The following is a 24,993-nucleotide window of genomic DNA, read 5'->3' as shown; positions in this document are numbered from 1 at the left end:
TCATCACCGAACACAGACCTAACAGAAATTTCTGAGACAATGGAAATGCTCTGTATCTGCACTGACTGAAAGAGTAGTCAGCAGCTGCATGTGGCTACTGACCACTTGAGATGTGGCTAGCACAACTGAGGAACCTAATTTTCGTTTTTGAAAATGTGTTTAAATGGAAAGAGTCACCTGTGGCCGACAGCTACTATACTGGACGGCCCAGGTCTAACAGATGCAAGGACCTTCTGCAAGAATCAGGTTATAAAGAACAGGGAGCCCCACTCAAGCTTCACGGAGCTCAGGCAAACAAGGTGTGGCGGGGGCCCCGGAGACCAGACTTGCTGCTTCAGTGGGGGGGGGGGGGGGGGTAGGTCCCAAGCAGCCTCTGGAGCCCAAATGCCTGGGTTCAAACCCCACCTCTACTGTTGGTAAACTGTGTCACTTTGGACAAGTAACCTCTTAGCTGTGGTGTCCCAATCCGTATAACGGGGATACTAACAGACCCTACTCTGTGGAACTGTTGTGCCGATTAAGTGGGTTCAGGTATGAAGCAGAGACGGCATGGGTTCTGGCACATGCATGTGACACGAGGATTTGCTTCTACTAATTCCTCTGTATCCTTCCCCCGACCCCAGCCAAGCACTGGGTGATATGCCACCAAAGGAAGACCACCAAAACCCAAGGCCTTGGAATTAAGGTTTAACCCTGCAGATGAGCTAAGGGCAGGTTCCCCCCCTTGGTAAAAAGGCTCTTACCAGGATTGAGAGAGGCATCAGTGGGGTTTGTCCAGACCCGACTACCGCAGTGCTTGTAGAAGCCACGCAGGTGACAGGAGTGAAGCAGGTAAAGACTGTGGCAAAGCAGAAAACCCACATCCAGACAGGATCCTCCCTGTCAGCAACTTTCAATTGTTGCCATGCAGCCGGAGAGGAGCCAAATCTTGAGTTTTTCCCAAAAGAAGCAGGGAATCTGGATTTACATGGGGAACATCCTCACTTCTATGGTTAGCATCTAATCCAAGGATTTTTGTGGGTTTCTTTTAAAGTTTATTTATTTTGAGGGAGAGATTGAGGGAGCCAGGGAGGGGCAGAGAGAAAGGGAGAATCCCAAGCCTCAACGAGGCTCAATCCCACGAACCAGGAGATCATGACTTGAGCCTAAACCACGAGTCAGACGCTCAACTGACTGAGCCACCCAGGAGCCCCCACCACCCACCTTGTGTTTTTTAACCAGGTGCCATCTAAGCGCCACACCAAGTTAGGCATGACATGCCCCACAGGCCGCCAGGGGCACATTCTTTCCTCCTCTCCAGGCCCTTTCTTGGCTTCTTCTCTGCCTCCAATGTCTGGCACCCCAAAGGGCATTTGGTCAGGGCAATGATCTCAGGCTCCGCGAAGGTCAAAGGATACAGAACCCAGAAAGAAGGACTTCTTACAAACTTTGAAATGACAGAGACAAGCAATCTAGAAAGTACCAGGTTTTATTATCTTCTTATCAAAAAGAAAAAAATCAGTAACAGACAACAGTGTGAGGTGGCTACAAGAAGAGGTGCTCACTCCCAACATAGCCAGAGGGAAAGGGCATGGCAGGGGTGGGGGAGGGGTGCCCAGAGGACCCAGCCAGCTGGGGCCCCTGGCTTGAGGTGGTGAAGGGTGCGGGAGGCAAGGGCGACTCCCCCCTCCCCAGCCAGTGGGGTCAGGAGAAGACGCAGCCTGCACGGGCTAACTAACCCACTGGGCCTCCTCTTTGTGAAGGAAGGATCACAGATAAGCTCCAAAGCCAGGAGCCAGTCAGCCCTCCCCCATGCCCCCTTTGCCCAGGGAGACAAAGATCACCCCAGCAAGGCTGGGGCTGGGACTTGTTATACCAGTTCAGTTTTCTAGCACTGTGGTTCGACAGGTGGACACGGGCTCTACCTGCGTGCTCACCAGAGCAGCCACGAGCCACCTGTGGCAAATGAGCACTTTAAATGTGGTTAGTGTAAATGAAGAATGAATTTTTTAACTTTATGTGATTTTAATTGATTTGAATAGCCACGCGTGGCTAGTGCTTACCATAATGGATAGGACGGCTCTCCAATGTTCTCTTAAATTTGGAGAAACCAAACAAAGGAACACCAGTTGGGCTCAAAGCAGAAGCTAGAAAGAAGGTAGAATTGTCTACCCTCAACTATTCCGGCCCAATCAGGAGAAGGCACCACGAACAGAGCGAGAGAAAGGCAAAAACCCACTCAGCCACACAAAACTCCACTCACTCAACCATCCAGCCAACGTCAAATGGGACATATCATGCTATTTCCTGAAAAAATATATTTATCTATTTTTCTAGAACCATGAATAATAATATATTACAAGAAAAGAGACACAAATATCCCACCATCCCCTACATTATATTTTGGGATCTGCTAGAAAACTATGTTTCGGCAATAGCCACTTCTTAGAGGAAGCAGCTTCAGAAAGGGCCAAGGTCAAGAGCGGGAGAGTGTTAAGTATAAAAAAAAAATGGGGAGGATATTTAAAAGAGGAAAGAGAGAAAGAGGCCCTGTCTGAAGCTATAAATAGTAAAAAAAAAACAAAAAAAACAATTAATAAAAATCATATCTCCGTCTCTTCTCTCATTTCCGAGAAACAAAAACAAAAAACCATTAAATACAAACTTAGCAGGTACTGTGGAAAGTGCAAGAGAGCGGAGAACATCTTGATATGGGCACACTCTTGCCCAGGCAGAGGCTCTGCACCAAGGAATGAACCATTAGAAAAAAATACCCCGCTAAGAGTAGATTTACAAATACTTTGCAAATCCATTTCAGTATGTAACTTTCAGCTCTTCTCCCCACCCCCTCCCCCTCATAAAAAAGGCTGGTTTCCAAAAGTCACTTGAGAGAGCCGAGAATGGCCCAAGGTATACCACAGACTCCTGTAGTGTGGTCACAAGTGCCCTTTGACGGACACATCAAGGTGCAGGTGGTTCTAGTTCCTTCTCCCAGCTCCTTTTCACAAGAGGGAAGGAGAAGGCCGCTGGGGGCCGAGCTCCAGCTTCAGAGGGGCTCTGGATGAGGCATGTTTAATATAGGCTCTAACCTGGGCCCACATTCTAAAGTGGAAAATTAAGAAATGATCCAATCCCAGACCTGCCTTCAGCAAGGCCAGGCGTAACCCCATTTTTCTGCCGGGACAGTCGAGGCCCAGAGAATCAAGAAGAGGCAGGCAGGAACATATGATGATGCCTCTTCTGACGCTTAAAACATAATCACAGCTGGAGATGCTGACAGGTCAGTATTAGTTTGCCCTCCCCCTACCCTAATGTCCACCCTTCAAAATCCTTCTGCTTCCCTCCCTGCTGAGGTCCAAGCCAGTGTGCCCAGGAGGCTGCTTCAAGCATAGAACTCGTTGGTGGGGGCTTTTTTGTAGATAGGTTTCTTGCCCAGGTCGTAGGTGCCTTCGTCCTTCTTCTTCATGCGGTATACCAGCAGCAGGACCAGGAAAACAGCAAACAGGACGCCCACGCCGCCGCCCACGATCAAAGCTGCGGAGGAAGAGACAGGAGAGCTGCGGGTCAGGACCTCGGGCACACTACCACTTCCCCCTAGTCGGCTCACTTACAACTAGACATCTTCACCCCTGCTGTCACTTGTGCTAGGTGTGACCTCGTGAACAAGACAGGGGGTCATCGGAGGTCACTGAAGACCACAGCGCCGGAGTGGCAAAGCTACCCTTCCAACCCACGCCTGCTGGAGCCCACAGCACCTTCCAAACACCAGCTTGACACCCCAGCAACAGCTTAGCACTAACTGGGCCAGGAGCAAGCAAACCCGCAGGCCTGAAAACCAGCCTAGACAGTGCAGGCCTCAGAGCATCGCAGTCTAGCTGGCTCTGGGTACGCACACCTACACAGGCCTCCGCTTCCACAGACAGGTGTGCACATCCTCTATACACACAGGTGTGTCCTACCAGACACAGCTCTAACACGGTGACACGGCCAGGCTGCTACGTCACTGACAGTTACAGACAGTGGTTTACGTTCCCGTGTTTCCAGCTCGGTGGTTAAGGCCTAGGTCCCACTCCCGTTACTCAGCACTGGCTATGTCATCAGGCAAGTGCCTTCATCTCGCTCATTGCAAACTGGAAATAAAAGTACCTTTCTCACACATCTGTCCTAGGATTAAATAAATTAATCCACCCAAAGTGCTTAGAACAATGCACAGCGTATGCTCAGTCCTCATGGATTGTAAACCTTTGTGGCTTTATGATCCGTGTCCCTAGCACCCTGAATTGGGCCTGGCACAACAGTGAGTGCTTAATAAATGACACTCACAGTTCGGCTCAGAGAGGAGCACTGCCTACGGGCACCTGCTAGCATCAGGCCGGTGTGTGCTGCTAAACCTCAGGTGGGCAGCTGTTCTGCATCATGCCAGGTCGCCTGAAGGGCTCATTCCTGTTTGTTGAGGGGGCAGGGATATCTCACAGAATCCTTGCTGCGGCAGACTGAGTCCCCTAATTCGGTCTTACTAGGGCTAAGAAGATTAATTTTCCATCCCTGCACACACTCTGAACCTATGCACAGAATGAGGGCAGAGTGGCACAGGGGAGTCCAGTAAGGTTCCTTCTTGGCTAAAACTCATGAAAAAACAGCCACAAAGTGCCCCCAGGAAATACCTGAAAAAGCACAATGGAATAAGGCATCAACCCCATTCCTGTTTTTATCGCCCTTCCCTCCGATGACCCCCGGCTCCTCTAGTGGGACCTTGGTCTGTGCTGGAACCTTGACCCCACAGGGTCAGAAGGTTCAAGGGCAGTCTCAAAAGTGACTGCGGCCCTAGGTTGCAATACTAATGCCTAGTTTTGTGACTTTGGAAAGTGATTTGGCTTCTCTGAGCCTCGGTTTCCTTACTTATAAGAGTAAAGACAGCCATACCTGTCTGATAGGGTCGTGGAGATTCAGGGGGGCACACGCAGCAGGTAGCACCTGGCAAGCACTTGAGAAACTCCCAGGTGCCATTCAGATGCCAACTAACACAGCAACGGAACTTCTCACATGAAGATCTTATGCTTGGATAATTCTCAACCGCGAGATTTAAGAGACGACTCAGCTTTGGTTCTGTCTCTTGCTTATGTGACCCAAGCAAGTGGTCTGCTTTCTCTGGGCCTTAGTCTCCCCGAGTTAAAAGACATGCTTGGCCTAGATCAGTGGTTTTTAAACTTTTCTTTAAAAGCAGCAGAACCCTTTGTTGGTGAAAGCAAAACCTTATGCTAACCCCACATATGCCAGCTAAAAGTGAAACTCTGTGGTTGAAAAAAGATGGGGGGAGCTTTTACCGAAGCTTTTGAAGCTTAGAAGATCACAAGGTCTCTAAGGGCCCCTCTAGTTCTGATAGCACCACCACCCCCTCACATCACACAAAAAGTAGCGAAGGAAAAGCAGAAAGAATAAATACTCGGGTCCCAGGAGGTCAGGGTCAAGGCTGAGCTGGGCCCAAAGTCACCTAGGGTTACATTCCCAGCCAGCCTTATCTGCAAGATGTAGGCAAGACCCTTATCTGTCCTGGATGGAGGCAGGACACAGGGCTCCCCCCTGTACCTCAAGACTCCGCGAAGGTGTTGGCCCAACTGGCTGTGGCTGTCCGGAGACAGGAGTAACCCAGACTGGGCCCAGGGCAGCCACTCGACAGGCTGCTTCATGAAGACCTGCCCTTGGCCTATAACATTTGGCCAGAAAGAGAGTTCTCTCTGACAGCCCACCCCTGCCCGCAGCTTTGGAGCCCCCCCAAGCTGCCAGGGAAGGAGAGAGCCAGCAGGCACTGCCCCAGCTGAAGGCCCCACGGCCAGGCTTGAAAGAGCCACTCCTAAAGCCCCATGAAGACTCAGTGACAGATTACACCAACAAATCAGAAAAGCCCTTTACGGTTTGCCAAATTATTTCAGATTCTCATTTTCATGGAGTTATTACACCAACCCGAGGAGGTAGCATTGTACCCATTTACAGAGGAAGAAATGGAGGCTCACATCCTCAACTGAGGCTGGAAAGCTTCTCGGCCAAGATCACGAGGCTGTCAAGTGACAGAGCAGGAGGGAGGGAAACCAGCCCAATCCAAAGGAGTCTCTGTGCTTTTGAGGGCAGTTAACCTTGAATAAACTCCCTAGATACCAATCCCAGGTTACGAAAATGCTTTGAAAACAAGACAGAAGGACTTAACGGCCAGTGACTGACTCCTAGCTGTTCTTTAAAAGACTCTGATATGCAATTCTCCTCCCCCTCCACCGGGCTGCTCGCCCAGTCAGAGCCACCCCTTACGACTGCGGTGTAGTCCTTGAGGCTCCAGGGCACCCTGTGGCTAGAAGGAAGGGGTACCAAGAAGCCCAATGTGCCAGAGGCATCCCTGTCTGCAACACTGCCTCCCAGTCCTCTCCCCCTTCAAAGTATCTCGTGAGGACCTTACCCGCCAGAACCTCTGTCCTCTCAAAGATGTTGCCGCTCTGTGTGGCACTGGACATGGACACCTTGTTAGACACATCCTCGTCCCCTTCAAAGGGTGAGATCCTCTTGGGGATGACCTCATTCTCCTCCAGGTCCTTGGCTTCGGTGGGGACCCAGCTCCCAGGCCCTGCCCTCTCAGGGATATGGTTATCTAGAGGCACCTGGATGGGGCAGAAGGAGGAGAGATGAAGACTCCGTGTGCTTTGGGGAAGGACCCAGGGCAGGGAATCTGCTTCCGCCATCTTGCCGGATGAACCGTGTGGTCCTGGAGCTGAATTCAGCACCAATCTCTCAACAATTATGCCATCAAAGGCTTACCCTCAACCTTTCTAGTGGATCTGTCCCAAAAGAGGAATGAATGTGACCGAGGGTACAGGGAAGCAGGTGTTACCACTCACTGCTGGTCAGTGGGGATTCTAGAATCACCACCCTGGAGGGCGGTTGGGCAAAACTATAGAAAGTGCTTGCCCTTTAAGGCAGCAGCTTTGCCTCTGGGACTCTATCCCAAGGAGCTAATCAGAGATTTGAGTGAAAGATGCTTGCTGTGGTGGTATAATTTTAGAGTATCAAAAAATCATAAACAACTTTTCCATCAATAAGGGGAAAATAATGAACGATGATTATGCAGCCTATAAAAATGAAAAAGAACACTTAATTATGTGAGGAAGCAAACTCGTGCCCACTTTAAGTGAAAAGTGCAGCACACAAGACTGTATATATTATTTGATATTAATGCTGGGCAATACCTAGAAATGCACAGAAAAGGCGCTGGAAACACATCTAAGTGTTGACAGTGATTATCCCTGCAGGAAGGATGGCCTACCCACAGTCGTGCCTGTCCCTAAGGAGCCAGGGCCACCAATACAAGCTTTCTTGCAGAGTGAGGTCAGACCCTCACTTATGGGCTCCTCTCAACAGGTGTCACAGTGGAGCAAATGGGGAGAGGCAAAAGCATGTTAACTACTCACCAAGGGTTGGATTACTTCCGGGAAGATCTGGGGGTCCTCTGAGTCATCTGTAAAGTCAGAAAAGCTGTGTGAACATTTGTCCTTAAAGTACCTCCCCCTTCTTCAGCCATGGCTGGTGGGAGTCCTACCTTACAAGCAGCCCTCAAATGCTCAGTGTACAGTAAGTGACCATTCCCACCCCAGCCTCAGTCACCTCATCTGTAAAATGGGGCTCTCAAGACCTTACTCCCCGGTTCTTTCACAAGGATGCCAGGCAGGTAGCTGAGCAGATGCTCTGTCAGCTCCAAACCCTTGCTCTGGAATGCCTGGATCAGGGACCAAGAGCCGGTTAGAAACGCAGAATTTCAGGGCTCATAGAATCAGAGTCTGCATTTGAACAAGAGCCCCAAGGGATTCCTTTGAGATGACTCTAGATTGTAACATTAAATGTTAGAAATCGCAACATTAAAATATTTACTGAGTGCTTAGCATGTGCCAAGAGTCCAATCCCCAACTCAATGATTCACTATTTTACAGATTCGGAAACCAAGTCTCAGGTCACTGAGAGGCAGTTTGAACTCAAGACTATGGGACTCCAAAGCTCAAACTTCAAAGATCACACCATCCTGCACATAGGAGTCACTGAAGACCATGAACCGGCCTGGCCCCTGGTCCAGCCCCCAGAGGCCTGGGCCCCTTCACACACTCCCATCCCCCTCTGAAGCAGGGGCTTGTTCTCCACCCATACTTCTGCCCACACATGCTCCCAGGCTTTGGAGCTGGCCCTTCTCCTTTTCACAAGAAGAAAACACTATCAGTTCTTTCCAGCCCCACCCCCACCAGGCCCCCAGCCACAGGCAGACAGGTCCAGGCTGGTGCTCAGAAAACCTACAGCTACAAATGAACTCAAAGCAACAAATAACCCGCCCAAGGAGGGTTGCCAAGGGGTGGAACGGCTTGATAGTTACTTTTGTTTCCCCTTTGAGAGGGGAGGAGCTCTGCTGGAAAACCCCCATACAAATCCAAGTCAAAAGACATGCTCACCCCCCTATGGTCTGTGAGGCCACTTTCCCTCCAGCCCCATGACCTCAAGCCTGCCCACCACACCCTCCATACCCAGATCTCCAGAGCCAGACAGCTCAAAGTCATCGGGCTCCTGCCCGGGCCCCCCAACATCCTCATCATCTGGGAGGGCTCCAGAAAAGTATCGGCCTTCTAGGAGGTCTTGGGGGTCGATGACTTCGGTCTCTCGGATCTAGAGTGAAAAAAGGAGTTACGTCAGCCACTTCTGAAGACACATCAGTAGCTCCCTGGTGCTTGACAACAACCCCTGAACCCCAAAAGGCAATGAAGTGGGCATTCGGTAAGGTAACCTGGGGTGCTGGAAAGTAAGCAGGCCAGGACCTGGAGACCTGGGTCCTGCTCTCCTCCTGGCGCCCTAACTTGCTGTGTGACCTTAGGCAAATCTCTTTCTCATCCTGGGCTAATAAAAATAATAAAGTTGGTAATAATCAGAACATTAAACATTACTAGGTACTATTTACTATAAGCAATTACTACGTGCCAGCCCCTGTTCTTATTAACTCCAAAGGCATGTCTTTAACCTCATTTTACAACCAAGGAAACTGGGCGTTTCCCTCTGACACAAGTAGCGGGTGGAAGAAGGAGGCTTCCGCATCAGGCTGCCTGACTGCAGGAGCCACACAGGCTGGAGGGTAGGACACTCTAGGGTTCTAGGGCGCAGACACTGTCACCACTGATTCGCCTGTGGCAGGGAGAGGGCTGCTGGCCCTGGTCTTTCCCAGTCCAGGACACCTTTCCCAGCTGAGTCAGACTGGGCTGGGACAGACAGGGCTGGCTCACCCACACCTCAGGGAGGCCTCAGTCCAGGTGCTGCACAGACCTAGTGACTCACAAATACATGAGCACACTCTCATATCCAGCTTTATAAGCATCTCCCACAGGATCTGTTCTGTACCAGCACAGAGTGGGGCACCATCCACTCCATCACCCACAAATGTCCTTGGCCCCTACTCATGGGGACCCAGTCTAGGACATCACAGCAGAATCTGAAGACTACTTCCACTGAGAAGCTTTCCAAAGGAAAGTATCAAGGTCCAGGGAGGCAAAGACTTTCCCAGGGTCCTACAAGTACATCAGCTACTCTCTCTGTTCCCATCTCCTAGAGCTCACAAGGGTAGGAAGCATTCTGAATTCTTATTGCCGTTCTCCTTAGCTCTGGGGCGACAGAGCTGTTCCCACAGAACAGCAGTCCTGGGCAAAGTGTTTTTTTTTTTTTTTGCTAATTAACTCAAATATTAAAGTCCCTACTTTTGCCAAAAGAGATAGGGTTTCATGAAGTTCCATACACACCCCTCCCCAAAACATTCTCTTCTTTCCCAAAGCCCCTGCCTGTAGGAGACTGGGGCTCTGCTCAGAACCACAGAAGCCAGGGAGGTCCTGTCCCTTCCATCTCACAGAATTGGACAGAATTCGAATGCTGAACAGGGCAGTGACTTGCCCAAGGTCACGTGGCTGAGTTAGCTGCACAGCTCAGAATGGAGAGAAGTCAGGTCAGGTTTCTCTTTGACTGCCCCAGGCTGTCCTTCACCTGAGGGAGACTGCCAGTGACTCAGGGGAGCCCAAGAAGGAATATCTGGACAAGGTAACCATTGCAGGCGAGGCCCGGGCTCCTCCTGTACTTCCTCTGGGGGCTTCTGGGGAGAGGCGGGCAGAACCTGACTGTCATGCCCTCTTCCACCCACCGTGAGGGCATGTGCTGGATTCCCGGAAAGGAGCAGGGTCAGACCAGGGGGAAGGCGGCGGGCACGCAGCCCTCTTCCACCGGATGGGAGAATCTTCGCTGAATACTTGGCACACACGGGGGTGGGGAGCCAGAAGGGGTTAAGCCCTGGTCGGGATGACTTCATGACTCGGGAATCAGGAGCTGCTGAGCTACTAGTGCTGGAACTCCAGCCCAGCCCCCGCACACAGCCCCACAGCCCCGTGCCTGTGGCTTTAGTTTGGCAGCTCCTCCGGGAGGGCTCCGAGATGGTTGCGAAACTGTCCCTAGGGCGAGGTCCCTGCCGCAAAGCAAATTCCCCCAGGCCCAGATTCTGAGAGCAGGACCTCCTAAGCACTTAGCCTAAAGTAGGTCCTCCTGATAGATTTTTGCCCAAGGTCACATTGGTAAAAAGTGGCCATACTGGACCAGAACCCAGGCATGGGTCACCTGAGCTTTTAACCACACACACAAGAACACCTGCATGAACATACGCGTCCATAGAGTGCCTGACCACCCAAGCTAGGAGGGAGCCCTGCTGCGTGGAGGTCAAACCCAGCCCAGGAGAGAAAGAAGGTACTTCAGCCAGTGGTCAACCAAGCCTGGAGACCAGACTGGCTGTGGGAGTCTGAGCTCCAAGTCCTCAAGTCAGGGGCTGGGGTCCCAGCACTGGGTGGCTTCAGGCAGAGACCTTCCCCACCCCGGTCCCCAGGGTCACAGAATGTTGTTTCTACATCTTGCCTTTCTTTGGGTGTGCGAAAGTGCTAAGGGGTGCTTCAAAACAACTCCTAGGATTAGCATGCTGCCTGCCTCAGAGTTACCACTTCACTTTCACAGTAGCTAAAGGAAGGCTAAGAGAGGAGGCAGGCCCCGTCAGCACTGAAACCCAGATTCACTCCCAGTTCAGCCCTCACCCTTCCTTTTTATACCAGGTTCCTGGAGAGGATACACTTGTCTAAGGTTGCACCAGGGGCACAGGAGGCATCAGACCCTGTCAGATACCTATTCCAGGGCTCAAGACTGCATTAGAGGAGCCAACGGTTCCTTCTCCAGCAAGTCACAAGTCACGAGGCCCGGGGGGCAGGGGGCATGCTCAGGGAAGGACACAAGAAAACAAAACCTTCAACTCCAGAAGCATCTTCTCTGCCCCTGACTCCTGACAAGAGAGAAATTCCCCAGTGGGAACCCTTTAAGACGAGGCCGCAAGAGAGGACCAAGCTCCATGAGACTGTGGGCAAGCATCCCTTCATGTGCAGAGGGGCAGAGGGGAGGGAATGCCAACAGCCCTCCCTTGCCTCACCCACTTTGCAGACAAGGCCCATTCAGTCAGGGTGGCTTTGAAGAAGCCACCAGGCCACCCAGTAGCCAAGCCCAGCCCTGACCAGAGAGGGACCCCACCCTGATCCCAGCCGAGCTTACCCCACCTGTTCTCCACTCACCCCATCCCTGCCGGGGGAATGTGTGTTCACGTGTGTGTGCACGCACAGGCACCCTCCCTGGGCCCTCAGGCCTCCCTTCTCCCAGAGCACAACAGAAATCACCAGCAGAATAAGGCAGTGGGCCTGGGTCTCACAGACCGTGTCTACCCCAGGGCTGGTGGACACCTGGGATGAGTGCCTGGGGACTGGGATGCTGGACGCCTCCCCAGATTATCCCCAGAAGAGGGGGCAGGTGCTGTTTTGTTCTAAAGGAACTAACACCTGCCAGTAGAAAGTATCTGAGGCCACTGAGCCCAATGGTCTCATTTTATAACCCAGCAAACAAATTAAAAGACAAGGGACTTTGCCAAGGTCACCCAAACTGTTGGCAGCAGGGCTGGACTTAGAAGCTAGGTCTTCTGGCTCCAGGCTGGAGTTGTCCTCCCTCCCTGCTTCAAGGGTTTGGGCTGCAAAAGTAAGGGTCTCAGCAAACCCACAGGCTGCAGCTGTCACTCCAGATGTATTCCGCATCCAGTCCTTATGCTATAAGCATGAAAAGAAGCTAGGAAAAGGTCGCCAACCCCACCCCAAAGTCCTACAGCTTCCGTCACCAGGGAAAAGCACAGGGGCTGGGGTGACTAGCTCCAAGTATCCACGACGTGCCAGGCACCACGCAGTGCTCTTCCCTATGAACTCATTTTACTGGCACGAGTCTTGTAACATGTTTGCAGGAAATTGAGGTGCGGGGGAGTCATTTATCCGAAGTCACCCAACTAGAAAGCAAGAGAGCTGAGATTTGAACCTAGATCTTTCTCAAGACCACGCCTCAGCTACAACCAGACTTCTCACTGCCACCCCCGAGTCACCTCTCCACCCCAACCCCACAGTGCCAGGCCAGGCTCCACCAAGGAGCAAACAAAGGTGAAAGTGATATTCAACAAAAGAACAAAAACTTGGCTGGGGCACCAGGGAGTTCAGGGTCAAGGCCTGGTTAACCAAGAGCTGGTGGGAGGAAAAGAGGGAGGAGAGCCCCCCACAACCACCTCCTGCCCTCAGGCTCCTCCCCAGCAGAGGTAGGGTCAGGGACACATTTGACCCTTCTTTCAGCAGGTGAGACCAGAAGGACAACTGGGCAAGCCAAATTCAACAGGGAGTGGCAAGGACACTGGACTCCAACTATTGAAGCCACCTGTTGTCCGGACAGGAGATCCCCAGAAGGGGCCGTTGGTTAGTCACTGCTTTCCCCCACCCTGCCTTTTTGAAGGGCCAGATATCCCCCAGGGTGAGCAAACCCAGGAGCCACAATCAGAGCTCTACACCTCGCCAGAAACAAAGGATCCCCACCAGAAGAGTGGTTACCCACAAGCAAAGCACAGTCTGGCCATGGCCACTTCCTAACTCCAGGAACCTTGGGGTATACTGAACCCTGAACCCTTAGTTTTCTCTTTTGGTAACCAGGGCTAGGAGCACCCTGCAGGACGATGACGATTAAGTGAAATGCATTAGTGTGTGCAAGGGACCCAGCATATGGCCCAGTACACAGCAGGTGCTCATTGAGTAGCAGCTATTATTAATCCCCACCTGCCTTCCTTCTGGCTAAAGGGATTAGTGGCCAAAGGGTCAGAGAGACCTGGAAAAAGCTATATAGAAGCAGTTCCATTGCTAGAAAGGTGGTCAGTGGATGGCGGGGCGGGGGGGGGGGGGTTTGCAAATCATGAAGGGACATAACCCTGTAATGAGTATTCATTTTGCTTCTGAGACCAGAGACTTTTCTTTCTTTTTTTTTTTTTTTTTTTCAACGTTCATTTATCTTTGGGACAGAGAGAGACAGAGCATGAACGGGGTAGGGGCAGAGAGAGAGGGAGACACAGAATCGGAAACAGGCTCCAGGCTCTGAGCCATCAGCCCAGAGCCCGACGCGGGGCTCGAACTCACGGACCGCGAGATCGTGACCTGGCTGAAGTCGGACACTTAACCGACTGCGCCACCCAGGCGCCCCTACCAGAGACTTTTCAACAACCAATCAGGTCCGTGGAGACTGCAAAGGACCCAGAGATGGGCAGACACCTGCTCAAGGTCACACAACTTGGAGCACCTGTCGTAAGAAGATAGAGGCAGAGGAAACTGGGTTGTATTTTTCCAAAAGGAGTAAATGGCAGTGACCAGAGATGCCTGACATTCTACTTGGGGATCCCAGAGTATTTCCTGACCTGCCCTGAGGATGAAAAAAATATCCAGAAGGCAATAAGAAACCACACACCAATCCACAGCCTGGCACTCTGGTAACTGGAGGGTTAAGCCAGGTCTGGGAGTAGGGGTGGGGCTAGGGTGGGGGTTCGAATGTCAGCTCTGCCCACTCCAAGGTCAGGTTACTCTGAACACAATCACACAGGAGACAAGCCAGGCCTGGCACAGCCAGCAGCCAACTTTTCACCAACCCCCCCAGGGCAGCCCATTCCACAGCGAGGGCTCCAGGATCCTGGGGTGCAGCTAGGAATGGGGGCAGAGGTGCGAGCTTCTGCAGCTCTGGACACCCCCCTGACGGCAGCTGATGCAGCACCCTTGCCACTAACTCCTTTGTGGATCTTGGGCGATTCCCTCCCTGGGCCTCAGTTTCCCCACCTGTAAAAGACGGTTCTGGAACAGACAAGCCTCCCTCTGTCTCGAGGCCTGGTAACCAAGCCGGGCACTGCTCCGATTACCGCTGGAGACAGGCGGGAGGGGGCTGGCTCCCTGAGGGCTGCAGAGACAGAGGTGCATTGAAGCTGGGGCTTGTAATCTAGGCAGCAGATCCGAAGTCCCTGCTGGATCTGCGGGCGGGGACATAAACAAGCCTCCCGTGTTCTCAGGAGCAGAGTCGATAGCCTCTAGTCTAGGCTGATTAGATCAGCACTAGGTGCTGGCTTCCTGCCCCTTCCCAGACTCCCTGCTGTGCACCCCCCGCCCCCCACTCGGAGAAGCCACTGCTCCAGACCTAGTGGGTCTGTCCCACAGACGTTTCCCAGCCAGTCCCTACCCCGCCCCCCTACCCCGGGCAAGGAGTGTCCCCACTGCCTGTGACCGGCCATGGGTCATCCCTGCCCCCACGCCCTGAGGTTCCCGTGGTACAGCCAGTCCCGCAGGCCTGGCTGCAACCGGCGGCTCCACCAAGTCACTGTTTCCACACATACCAGCCTCTCCCTGCCTCCCCTTTCCATTACCCCAGGTGTCACCTGACTACCAGCCTCCTCTACTGTGCCAGAGAAAACTGGGGCAGCAGAGTTCTGGGCCTGCAGGGTGGGGGAGGACAGAGGCAGAATAAGGAGGGGGGGCGGTGCGCTGAGTAGGAGGGACTGGCCAGAGGGTGGGGGTGGTGAGTAACCAGGGGCACAGAGGTGGTGAAAAGTAGCAGGGATAGACTGGGCAGGGGACTGCAGAAGGCCAAAGCTGGGAAGAAGTGTTCAAATCACAGAGTCATCTCCTGGGGACTCCTGGAGCTCTCCGGTAAGGATAAAAAGTTTTGAACCCCGAGAACCGTAACCATCAGTCTACATTTTTCAGTGTGCACACAGATACCATCTCCCTGAAGCCAACATCCAGCCAGGTTAAGAACCCTGGTCTAGCCGCTAATGATAAACCCAAATCAAGCCAGCACTTTACAAGTTTGCCAAACACTTTACAAGTTGAGTGACACAGGTGTTTTGTAGAGGACACATCGGTGAAGTGACTTATTAACTAACTGCATGTCCCGGGGTGAGCAGCAGAGCTGGGATGGTGACTCAGGTTTTTGTGGCTGTGAAATGCACCCACTTCCAGTCACCCTGCCTCCAGCAGACAGGGCCAAAGGGCCTGGCCAGGTGCAGGAACACGCCTGAAGGTCACTAGTGGGTTAATAACAAACCAGCTCAAGAAGCCAGGTTTCTAGTCCTTCTGGAGTTAAATCAGGCCCCAACTGTTGACACGGGCTTTCACCTCCCTCTCTAGGCACTGTGCACTGAAAGTGTATGAAAACTGGTTTTTCAGACACTGTACCTTCCTGCCCACTACCACACCCCCTCTCCTAGCCCAGAGCGCAGCTTGCAATTCACTCGGCCTCCGTAGGACTAGAAACTCTGCCCCTCCTGCTCAGGAAGGGCGACCCCCTTCTGGACAGTGTCTAGGTGGTCCCATACCCTTAGCAAACCCTGCCATCACCCAGCAGGCTGCAAACTGCTCAGCAAAGGGTTCCTACAAATCCTGGCGGGAGGGGTGGGGCCGCTGAGAACTGGTTCTTGTTTAAATATGAACCCATCTGATAATTAGCAAACAGCCCACTTCTAAAACAAACAAACAGGAGATTTGAACTCCATCAGCCCCACCCTCGACTCCTCCCTTACCACCCCGCAGCTGTTGGGGAGTGGGAGGGAAGAAAGTGTTCCAGGGGCCATGGTGGGGGCGGCGGGGAGTAGAATCCTCAAAGGCACAGGGCCACCTGGCATGGCTGACATGTCTGTCACACAGAATGCGGCCTCCCTACCAGGCACTCACTGCAGCCTTGTCCCCTCCTACCAGCCCCACCAAAACCCTGATCTTCTTACCCACCAGGAAGCAGAGGCTGGGGAGACTGGGTGACATGTCCAAAGCCATGTAGCTAGGAAGAGGTGGCCTTCACACCTCTGAAGTTAGGTCTGCCTAACCCCGAGCCACTGTTCCAGTGCCCTCCTGCCAGTTCCAGGAAGTAAGGGGAGAGGAGGACATCAGACAAGTCCGAGACTCCCGGGGTCCAACCCCATCTGGACTATATACCAGCTCTGCTCTAGGAGCTCAGAGCAGTGGCAGCTTCAGTTCTGCTTCAAGGGAAACAAACAACTGGCTGAATTCACACCCTGTCAAAGTCCACACGGACGGGGCACTGGGAAGGTCTGAGGCCTAGTATTAACATTTCCTGGGCATCCCCTCAAAGGCCCTGGACATTGAGACGCTGACTATCTTTAATAGGCTCTCAGGGGACAAGGTAAAACTCTGGAACCCATTCCAACACCCTCATCAGAGCCATCCTACTAGCCAAGAGGCTGAAAGGAAATGGGTAACTCGGGCCAGCCACCGCTCTCCTCCAGTGACTCACAGGCCCAGTCCAGCCCCTTCCCCCAATTTTAAATGGTCATTTGGAAATCACACCCACCAGTCCAGGAGGCTGAGAACAACTAGCAGCCAATTCCTCCCAAGAAGGAACTGGGGCGGGGAGCCCAGCCTGGCTCTCCCAGCTCCTCATTCAGGGCGGCCCTGCACTCCAAGTCCTTGCAAAAGCCTTCTGTTTCCAGGAGCTGGGGATGGCAGGAGCTGAATGTCTCCACCCCCCAGCTCTTCTCCTCTTAGGTTCTTTACCAAGGGGGCCAAGAAAGCTCCCCTCCCCCCATCAGTGTGTTTTCAGGGCAGGGAGGACCCTTGGGAGGGTTTTGGTCCTACCTCCTTACTACAGAGTTGGGGACACTGAGACCCAGAGATAGGGCATACGTGCTTCCAATTCAGGAAGTAGAACCCAAGGTATCTTCCTTCAAAGCCAGCCGGAATGTTTCTCATCTGGAATGTTCTCAGAGGAGGCTCAAACCAGACACCTTGTATTATCAGAGACCTGGTTCTGACCTTGGCAAGCCACTACCTTCCTCTGAGCATCAGTTTCCTGTATAAATGGAGATCATAAAACCCACCTCACGGTTTCCCTGGAAGCCATTCACGTTAGTGATAAATTACCTCAATGCACCCTTTCGAATGAAGTTACACACATGCATTTATTCATTCATGCAAATATTGCCTGCGTACTAAGTAAGGGGTGAGTATTTCGCTGAAGATGAATAGGGCAGAATTCCCCACTGGGTGTGTGTGGGTGGGAGTGGTGTGTGTGGTAGGTTTCGGGGGATGGATAGGAATAGAATACTTGAGCTGAAAAGGGCAATCAAGGCCATTTGTTTCAAACCCCATTTTACAGATGGGGGACATCAAGCTCACAGAACCCTCTAAACCATGGCCCAAAATAGGCTCTTCAGTAGCTCTCTAGGCTTTTAAGAATTCCACAGAGCTCTCACTGACCACTCAAGGCTCCTAGACCCTCTGGGCTGCCCCACTCCTCCCTCAGGGCAACCAAGGAGAGAATTTTCAAGGAGACCGAAAACATCTCTAAGCTAAAGTACATTTCCCCAGAACCCACTGGGCTTGGTGCCACATCAGAAGGCTGTGCCTCTGGGCAGCAACCCCTGTGGAGGGGTCCAGCTCCCCAAACAGGGCTGCCTTTAATTGGCTAGGGAAGGAGTGGCAGGAAGGCAGTTCAGGGGAATGCTCCCAGCTGGACAGGAAGAACTGGTTTGGGATGGCAAGTCCCACAGCCAGGGAAGAGGCTGTCTGCTCAGCCTGGGTTCCCTTCCCAAAACTTGTGGCACGGAGCCCTTAGGGTGGGGGTAGGGTATCACCCAAGGGGAGGGCAGGCCTTTGGCTTAAACCTAAACTTGGAGAGGGGCCTCAACAGCACTATTGGAGATGGACCTCAGTTCCCTCATCTGTAAAGTGGGCATAATATAATCCCGAGATGCTGGGTTTTTTTGTGAGGATAAAATGCCCCAGACCTAGCATGTGGAAAACTCAACAAATCATAACTGCAATTAGCAAATCCCTTCTCCCAGGGCCTGTTTTCTCCACCTGCAAAAAGAAAAAGGCGGGCCTCCATTACATCTATCCAACTATGACTAGGTCTGATTTTTCCGGCCACAATCTTGGAAGGAAGGGGGTGGCGGAGGCAAAAGGGGAAGCCCTGTGACCCAATTAGAGGTGGAAGGTCCCTCACATTCACCAGGAAGGGGAGTGCTGAGGTCAGGATGAGAGCCAGATACCTCTCTCAGGAAGCAGCTGCTCAGGGCCTACTTCTCCCCCAGCTGATGGGTCACCGTGCGAGGGCTGACACAGCTGCCCTCCCCCAAACCATATCCTTCTGACTGCCCCCAGGACACAGCTGTCTGCTCCTCACCCTGAAGCACCTGCAGACTCAGCAGCCTCTGAACTGAGACTGCCATGTGACTGCCCATGCAGTGACCTCACGACCTCCTGGGTCTTTCTTTTTTTTCCCCACACTGTCCAGGCCAACAGGACCCAACATGGCATTCCTCTGGAGGTCTCCCCAGTTGCTGGACTCAACACATCTTTCAGGGCCTAATTTAGAGCACTGTACCAGGGAGCAGCAGGTGTAGGTTGGAGTCTTGGCTCAGACACTAACCTTTTGGTCTGGCTGCCCTTAGTTTGGGGAAGTCATCACCTCACTCTGGTCTCCTGTTTCCTTCCACCTCAGAATTCGTTGAGGCCGGCCAGCCCCAAATCTCAACAGATTCGGGGCCGCCATTCAGAAAGCATCACACTGCAGCTTATCATAAGCGCAGGAACTTGGACACCTGGCTGCCTAAATTTGAATGACTCAGCCCCTGATTAGCTGTGTGACCTTGGGTAAGTTAGCTAACCTCCTCAGCCTCAGGACCAATTTAAGAACAGTAAACAGCAGGGTTGTTGTCAGAATTAAGCAAGTTGATAGGACATTGGAACAGCCATTAGAAAGCTATTAGAACATCATAAGGCACACCATAAGCACTAAATGTTTGCTATCATCACTGAATGCCTGCAATCGTGCTGGTGGGTTATTATCAGGATCTCACGGATTCCCCAAAAGAAGCCTGCCAGGCAGAAAAGACTTCCCCCACCCAAGCCCAGAGAAACAGGAGCCCCATAAAAAAATCTGCAATGATTAAACTCCACAGACTTGCTGCTTCTAAAAAGGGGGGCTTAATTAAGGGAATCAAGGGAGCAAAAAATGGGGTTCTTGGAGGACAGACAGACCCTCCGAGCAATTCTTGCTCCCCCAACTTCCCAGATGAGATTGCCATCCTCCTCCCCCACACTGGTGGCAGGGGATGAACGGAGGTTCTGGCGGCCCAGGACTTTGTAAACTAGGACAGGGACCAGAGAGCAGTGAGAAGGAGAGCTTCTCTGGGCTCACTGAGGCCCTCTGTCCCCCACCCCCCTTCACCCTACTCAAGGCGGGTACTCCAATTTCCCTTCTGCAGTTCAGCAGAAATAAACAGCATTCTCGAAGAAAGCAGAGGCTCAACTCTTGGTGTAGTGCTGACCCCAAACCATCCTTCCCGTCTGCCCTTGGAAGATCAGAGTCCCAACTTTGGAGGGGCCCTACAGAGGCACTGGCCATCTCCTGCCGGGCTCCCTCCTGCCGTTGTACAGATGGGGAAACTGAGACTCAGAAGGGGCAGGGCTTTACCCAAAGTTACAAGCCCAGTGGCGGGGTTGGGGCCAGACCTGAGGTCAGGGTTCAGTCCTTCATTCCCCGGTGTGTGAAACAAGGTTCCGCACAACCCTCCTCCTTCCCCCTTCCGAGTACGCTGCCCCTCGTGCCCAGGCCCTATCGGATTCTAGAGCCGCCGCTCTGGGCGCTTACGGAGGGCGTGCAGGGGGATCCAGGGCCCCAAGATCACCAGGGGAGGGCGAGAGTGTGGGGGAGAGAAGAGGTGACACCGGCTTAGTCACGTCCGAGCCTGGAGCGCGCGGCGGGGCCGAGGCCAGGGGGGCGGGAAGAGCAACAGGCTGGGGCGCACGTTCGCGCGCGGGAGCCACCCCGGCCCGGAGCCTCCCTGTGACCCGGGAGCCAAGTTTTCCAGCAAAGTTTCCCCGGCCTCGGCGTCTAGTTGGGGGCGGTGCAGACCCCTGAGGCCCCCCTAGCCCGGGCCCCCAGGAACAAAGGAGGCACCAGGCCGCCCTCCGGGGATCCCCAAGCACCTACCGACTCGGTGGCAGCGGCGGGGACGCCCACGAGGAGCAGTAGCAGCGCGAGCAGGCGGGCGGAGGCCATGGCACCGCGGTCCGCAGAGGGCGCGCAGGCAAGTGGTCCGGCCGGGCGCGCGGCCCCTCTTATAGGCGGCGGCCGGCCCCGCCCCCGGCCCCGCCCCGCCGCCGCACCCCGCCCGGAATTCCCCTGCGAAAGCTGGGCCTCGGGGCGCTGGGCCCGCCCACGCAGCTGGAAACCCCGAGGGACCGGCTCCCGCTCTACCCCGAGTTCCTGTCCCCTTTATTTCTTTGCTTTCCCCCCAGACAGGCCCCCAGAGATCACTGTGTCTAACCCCATTTCATACTTGGGGGAAACTGAGACCTTCGATGGGAAGGACTTGCCCAGGGTCTTCAGTTTAGACCCGCGCTCCTTGAACCGGGTACACTCCCTTCCGAGGATAAGGAAGACATTCCAAATGGGACGTGGACTTGCGTAGCCTTAAGGGGTCAGCACAATTTTTCTGTAAAGAGCTAAATGTTTTAGTCTTTGCGGGCCATTCGGTCTCGTGTCATGCTCCAACTTCTAACACAGTAGCTCAAAATCAGCTACAAATACTTGCAAGAAAGAGAGTGGCTGTGTTCTAATAAAACACTACTTATGGAACAGTGAAATTTGTATTTCATATAATTTTCACGTGTCACGAAATATCATTCTTGTTTTGATTTTTTTTCCCCCAACGATTCAAAAATGTAAAAACCATTCTTAGCAGCAAGCTGAACAAAAACAACCGATGGGCAAACTTTTTGGCTTGAGGATGGCTGACCTGTTTTAAAGGATTCGTTTTCCTGATTTTGAATTTCAAAAAAGTTTGATCTGAGAACTAGTCTGCAAGTCTGCCTCAGATCTACTTCCACCCTTTTTAAAAGAAAGTTGTGGGGCGCCTGGGTGGCTAAATTAGTTAAATGCCCTGCTCTTGGTCTCCGCTCAGATCATGCTTTCCCAGTTCGTGAGTTCAGCCCCGTGTCAGGCTCTGCACTGACAGTGCAGAGCCAGCTTGGGATTTATTTTCTCTCTCTCTCTCTCTCTCTCTCTCTCTCTCTCTCTCTCTCTCTCTCCCCTTAAAATAAATAAACAAACTTAAAAAAAAATAATGAAAGTTGTAAAGTTATGTGCCTGCCTTACCCCTGTATCCTCCCAAGAAGGGAGGGTAGGGTTGGGTGTGCAAATCCTCTCAGGCCCCCAAGTACAGACCCCAAGTACAGATACTGCAGATACTGTTGGAATTATTAGGGGGAAGCATCCTATGATAATCAATCAAATTACCAAAGGTACCTAGATTTATCTCTTACCCTGGTTGATTTCTCTATGTATCTTTCTAGGGCAGAAGCATGGCTTCATAACCAGGGTGTTTTGGCTTCTGTTGGGATACCGTGAATTCATATACTTTGTGGAGTAGAGAGTTGGGAGTGATTTCTCCTCTTTCCTCCCCTAATTATTATCAAAGGGTGAAAATCTCATGTAGGGCAGAGATCCTTGGCGGTCAAGCAAGCTTCAAATGCCGATCATATTTTTCCCCACGGATTTAAAGATAAGCAATTTTTTCCAGCTACTCTCATTACCCTTCCTTAGGATTGAGAAATAAACTGAGCAAATGAGTGAATTTCATGTCAGAATAAGAAATCCTTTTGCAAGTCAGATGGGTTTTGCAATCTTTGCTTTCCACACAATTGAAGGAGGGCCTAATCTAATTGTCAGTACATAGATCATTAAAAATAATTTTTGATGATAGATCACTATGCGATTTTGGTTATCTGTCAACACATCACTATAACAAAACTCCTTTCATTCCCAGCAACTTCTTACAGCCGGTAGTGTGCTGGTAAGTGTTCAACAATAAGTTGGGGAAAGCAGGAAGTGCTAATCTGTACCATTTGCCAATTTCTGTGGTATAAATACTCCCACCATAGCGGATTTCAAGCTCCCAATGTGACGTCACTAAACATAGCGCTGGTTAGAGATGAGCAATACTTGTACCACACAGAGTGCAAAATAATAGGTGCAAATAATATCAAGGGCATAGATAACAATAAAAGGTAGTGAAATAATTAGGAAATGATGAGTTTTGAGTACATATTTCCTTTGTTTTTAATATAGTTTATATAATTGTGAGTTTATATAATTTAATTTGTAGTAATGGTCATGTTACCAAAGGTGCCTAGCCTTTGTGGATGCCTAAACCACCCACAAAATTCCTAAACATTGAACCAGTACAAACTAGCTTTGGCACACCACTGCTTGACAGCTATAAAAAAATTAAATAGGAATAAAATTATTGCTAAAACCTATCTCACTTTAGCACATGCAATATTCATCTAGGGACACGTGACTATTTGGTAAGGAAACGTTGCCCCTGTTTAATAATTATTTATCATAGTTTGTAGAACTGGTTTCACAAGAGTGTACATATGTCAAATTGCACACTTTATGTGTAATTTATTTTATTTCAGTTATATATTTTTTTAATTTTTTTCAACTTTTTTTTGTTGTTTTTTTTTGTTTGTTTGTTTGTTTTTATTTTTGGGACAGAGAGAGACAGAGCACGAACGGGGGAGGGGCAGAGAGAGAGGGAGACACAGAATCGGAAACAGGCTCCAGGCTCCGAGCCATCAGCCCAGAGCCTGACGCGGGGCTCGAACTCCCGGACCGCGAGATCGTGACCTGGCTGAAGTCGGACGCTTAACCGACTGCGCCACCCAGGCGCCCCTATTTCAGTTATATTTTAATCAAACGGTTAAAAATATTTTTAGGACTTTTTTCTTTTTTGGGTGGGGTATATATTTCCCTTTTTAAGTTGATTTATTTTGAGAGAGAGAGAGACAGAGAGAGAGAAAGCAGGGGAGGGGCAGTGAGGGAGAGACAGAATCCCAGGCAGGCCCCGTGCAGAGCTTGATGCTGAGCTCAAACCCACAAACAAAGATTATGACCTGAGCTGAGATCAAGAGCCAGATGCTCAACCAACTGAGCCAGCCAAGTGCCCCATTTTTAGGACTTTACAAAATTGTAATATATTTACATTGTTTTGATCAATTGAATTTTTTTAAGTTTTAAGTAGGCTCCACACCCAGTGCAGAGCCCAAAGCAGGGCTTGAATTTGGGATCCTGAGATCAAGACTGAGCCATCCAGCATCCCAATCAAATGCATCCTTATGGTAATTGTAATGATACAAATTTTTAATACCTAGTCTTATGGTCATAGGAGGTAAAATAATGATCTAATTTACATATATATATTTTTTGGCAGGGAAATATGATAGAGCTATTAATAAGCTATTTAATCATTAAAAAAAAAAAAAAAAGAACATTATGGTGGGGCGCCTGGCTGGCTCAGTCTATAGAGCATGTGATTCTTAATCTCAGGGTCATGAGTTCAAGCCCCATGTTGGGCAAGGAACCTACTTTAAAAAAAAAAAATTGATGGCAAAAATTTTTTTTAAGTTTATTTATTTTGAGAGAGAGAGAGAGCAAGGGAGGACAGAGAGAGAGAGAGACAGAGACAGAGACGGAGGGAGAGAATCCTAAACAGGCTCTACACATCAGCACAGAGCCTATCTTGGGGCTTGATCTCACAAATGGCGAGATCATGACCTGAACCAAAATCAAGAGTCCAATGCTTAACCTACTGAGCCACCCAGGTGCCCCGTACTGTAAAATTTTTATGTTCTGAAACATGGAATGGAAATGTGAGTTTGAATAGAAAAAAAGTGATGTAAAATTTCCATTAGAGAAGAGCCTATTCATGTTTGTTTGTTTGTTTGTTTATATCCAACATGGGGCTCAGACTCACGACTCCGAGATCAAGAATCACATGCTTTACCCACTAAATCAGCCAGATGCCCCTGTTCATGTATTTTTTTAACAGATAATTATAGGTATCAAATTGCTAGGGTATTTCATTCAATTGGATACACTTAAAAGAATGACATAGATATTTATTTCTGAGTATATGAATTTACAATATGTCAAAAATTAGAACCTTTGCAACTCTTTAAACTTTGGATGAAAAAGATTAGCTCTCAACTAAAAAACGTGCCAGGAAGTACATAGTTTTCAACAATCATTTGGAGAGCACGCTAACAAAAAAGATTGAGTAGTGCCTGTTTAGACAACAGAAGCTCTTCTATAAAGCTATCCTAACCTTCTGAAATGAAGGAATTATTTCACTTCCTCCAAGTTCTAAGAATCTCTCTGAAGTCATGAAACACATTTGAATGTAGTTATTTGTAGATTTGTGGGGCTTTAACCTGTGCTTTGTGGATTGGGGACAAGGGGGAGCATGGATGGTTACTACTGTCATAGGGTTTGTGTCTCTATGCAAATTTCTGGGGTAAGAAACTTCAGGTTCTCTCTTCCTGACCCACCAAAAGGTTAAAAACAATTTGAACACATCCTGAGGCCCTTTAAAACATCTCAATGGGTTCTTCTCTGGCTCCCACAAAACAAAATGTACTAGTCAAAGTTTGGTGAATTTAACTGAAGTCCCCAATTCCCTACATGGGACTGAAGTAAAAACAAAACAAAACAAAACAAAACAAAACAAAACAAAACAAAACAAAA

General features: G+C 50.8%; 1 protein-coding gene across 1 annotated transcript; it reads right to left on the bottom strand.

Moving 5' to 3' along the window:
• Positions 1–1,450: 1,450 nt before the first annotated feature.
• SDC4 (syndecan 4) lies at positions 1,451–20,519 on the bottom strand. Its single transcript, XM_040446946.1, has 5 exons — positions 20,395–20,519; positions 8,526–8,664; positions 7,431–7,477; positions 6,425–6,623; positions 1,451–3,513 (listed from the first exon to the last, which is right to left on the bottom strand). Exons 1-5 carry the CDS (start codon positions 20,461–20,463, stop codon positions 3,362–3,364), a joined length of 606 nt encoding a protein of 201 aa, XP_040302880.1. The 5' UTR covers positions 20,464–20,519; the 3' UTR covers positions 1,451–3,361.
• Positions 20,520–24,993: the final 4,474 nt, after the last annotated feature.

The sequence above is a fragment of the Herpailurus yagouaroundi genome, unplaced genomic scaffold (genome assembly GCF_014898765.1).
Source record: "Herpailurus yagouaroundi ecotype Mexico unplaced genomic scaffold, PumYag 196, whole genome shotgun sequence".
NCBI classification, from domain to species: Eukaryota; Metazoa; Chordata; class Mammalia; order Carnivora; family Felidae; genus Herpailurus; species Herpailurus yagouaroundi.
The sequence above is the reverse complement of the archived record's forward strand: the minus strand, read 5'-3'. Positions and strand labels throughout refer to the sequence as shown.

Bases quoted from the DNA above. Each gene is read 5' to 3' on its own strand.
- SDC4 (XM_040446946.1), bottom strand. From the start codon at position 20,463: ATGGCCTCCGCCCGCCTGCTCGCGCTGCTACTGCTCCTCGTGGGCGTC. The intron at 7,478-8,525 runs GTATGGAGGGTG...CTGACTTTACAG, and splicing joins GTCTGGCTCTGGAGATCTGG to ATGACTCAGAGGACCCCCAG. The intron at 3,514-6,424 runs GTAAGGTCCTCA...CTTCCTCCGCAG, and splicing joins GAGGACAGAGGTTCTGGCGG to CTTTGATCGTGGGCGGCGGC.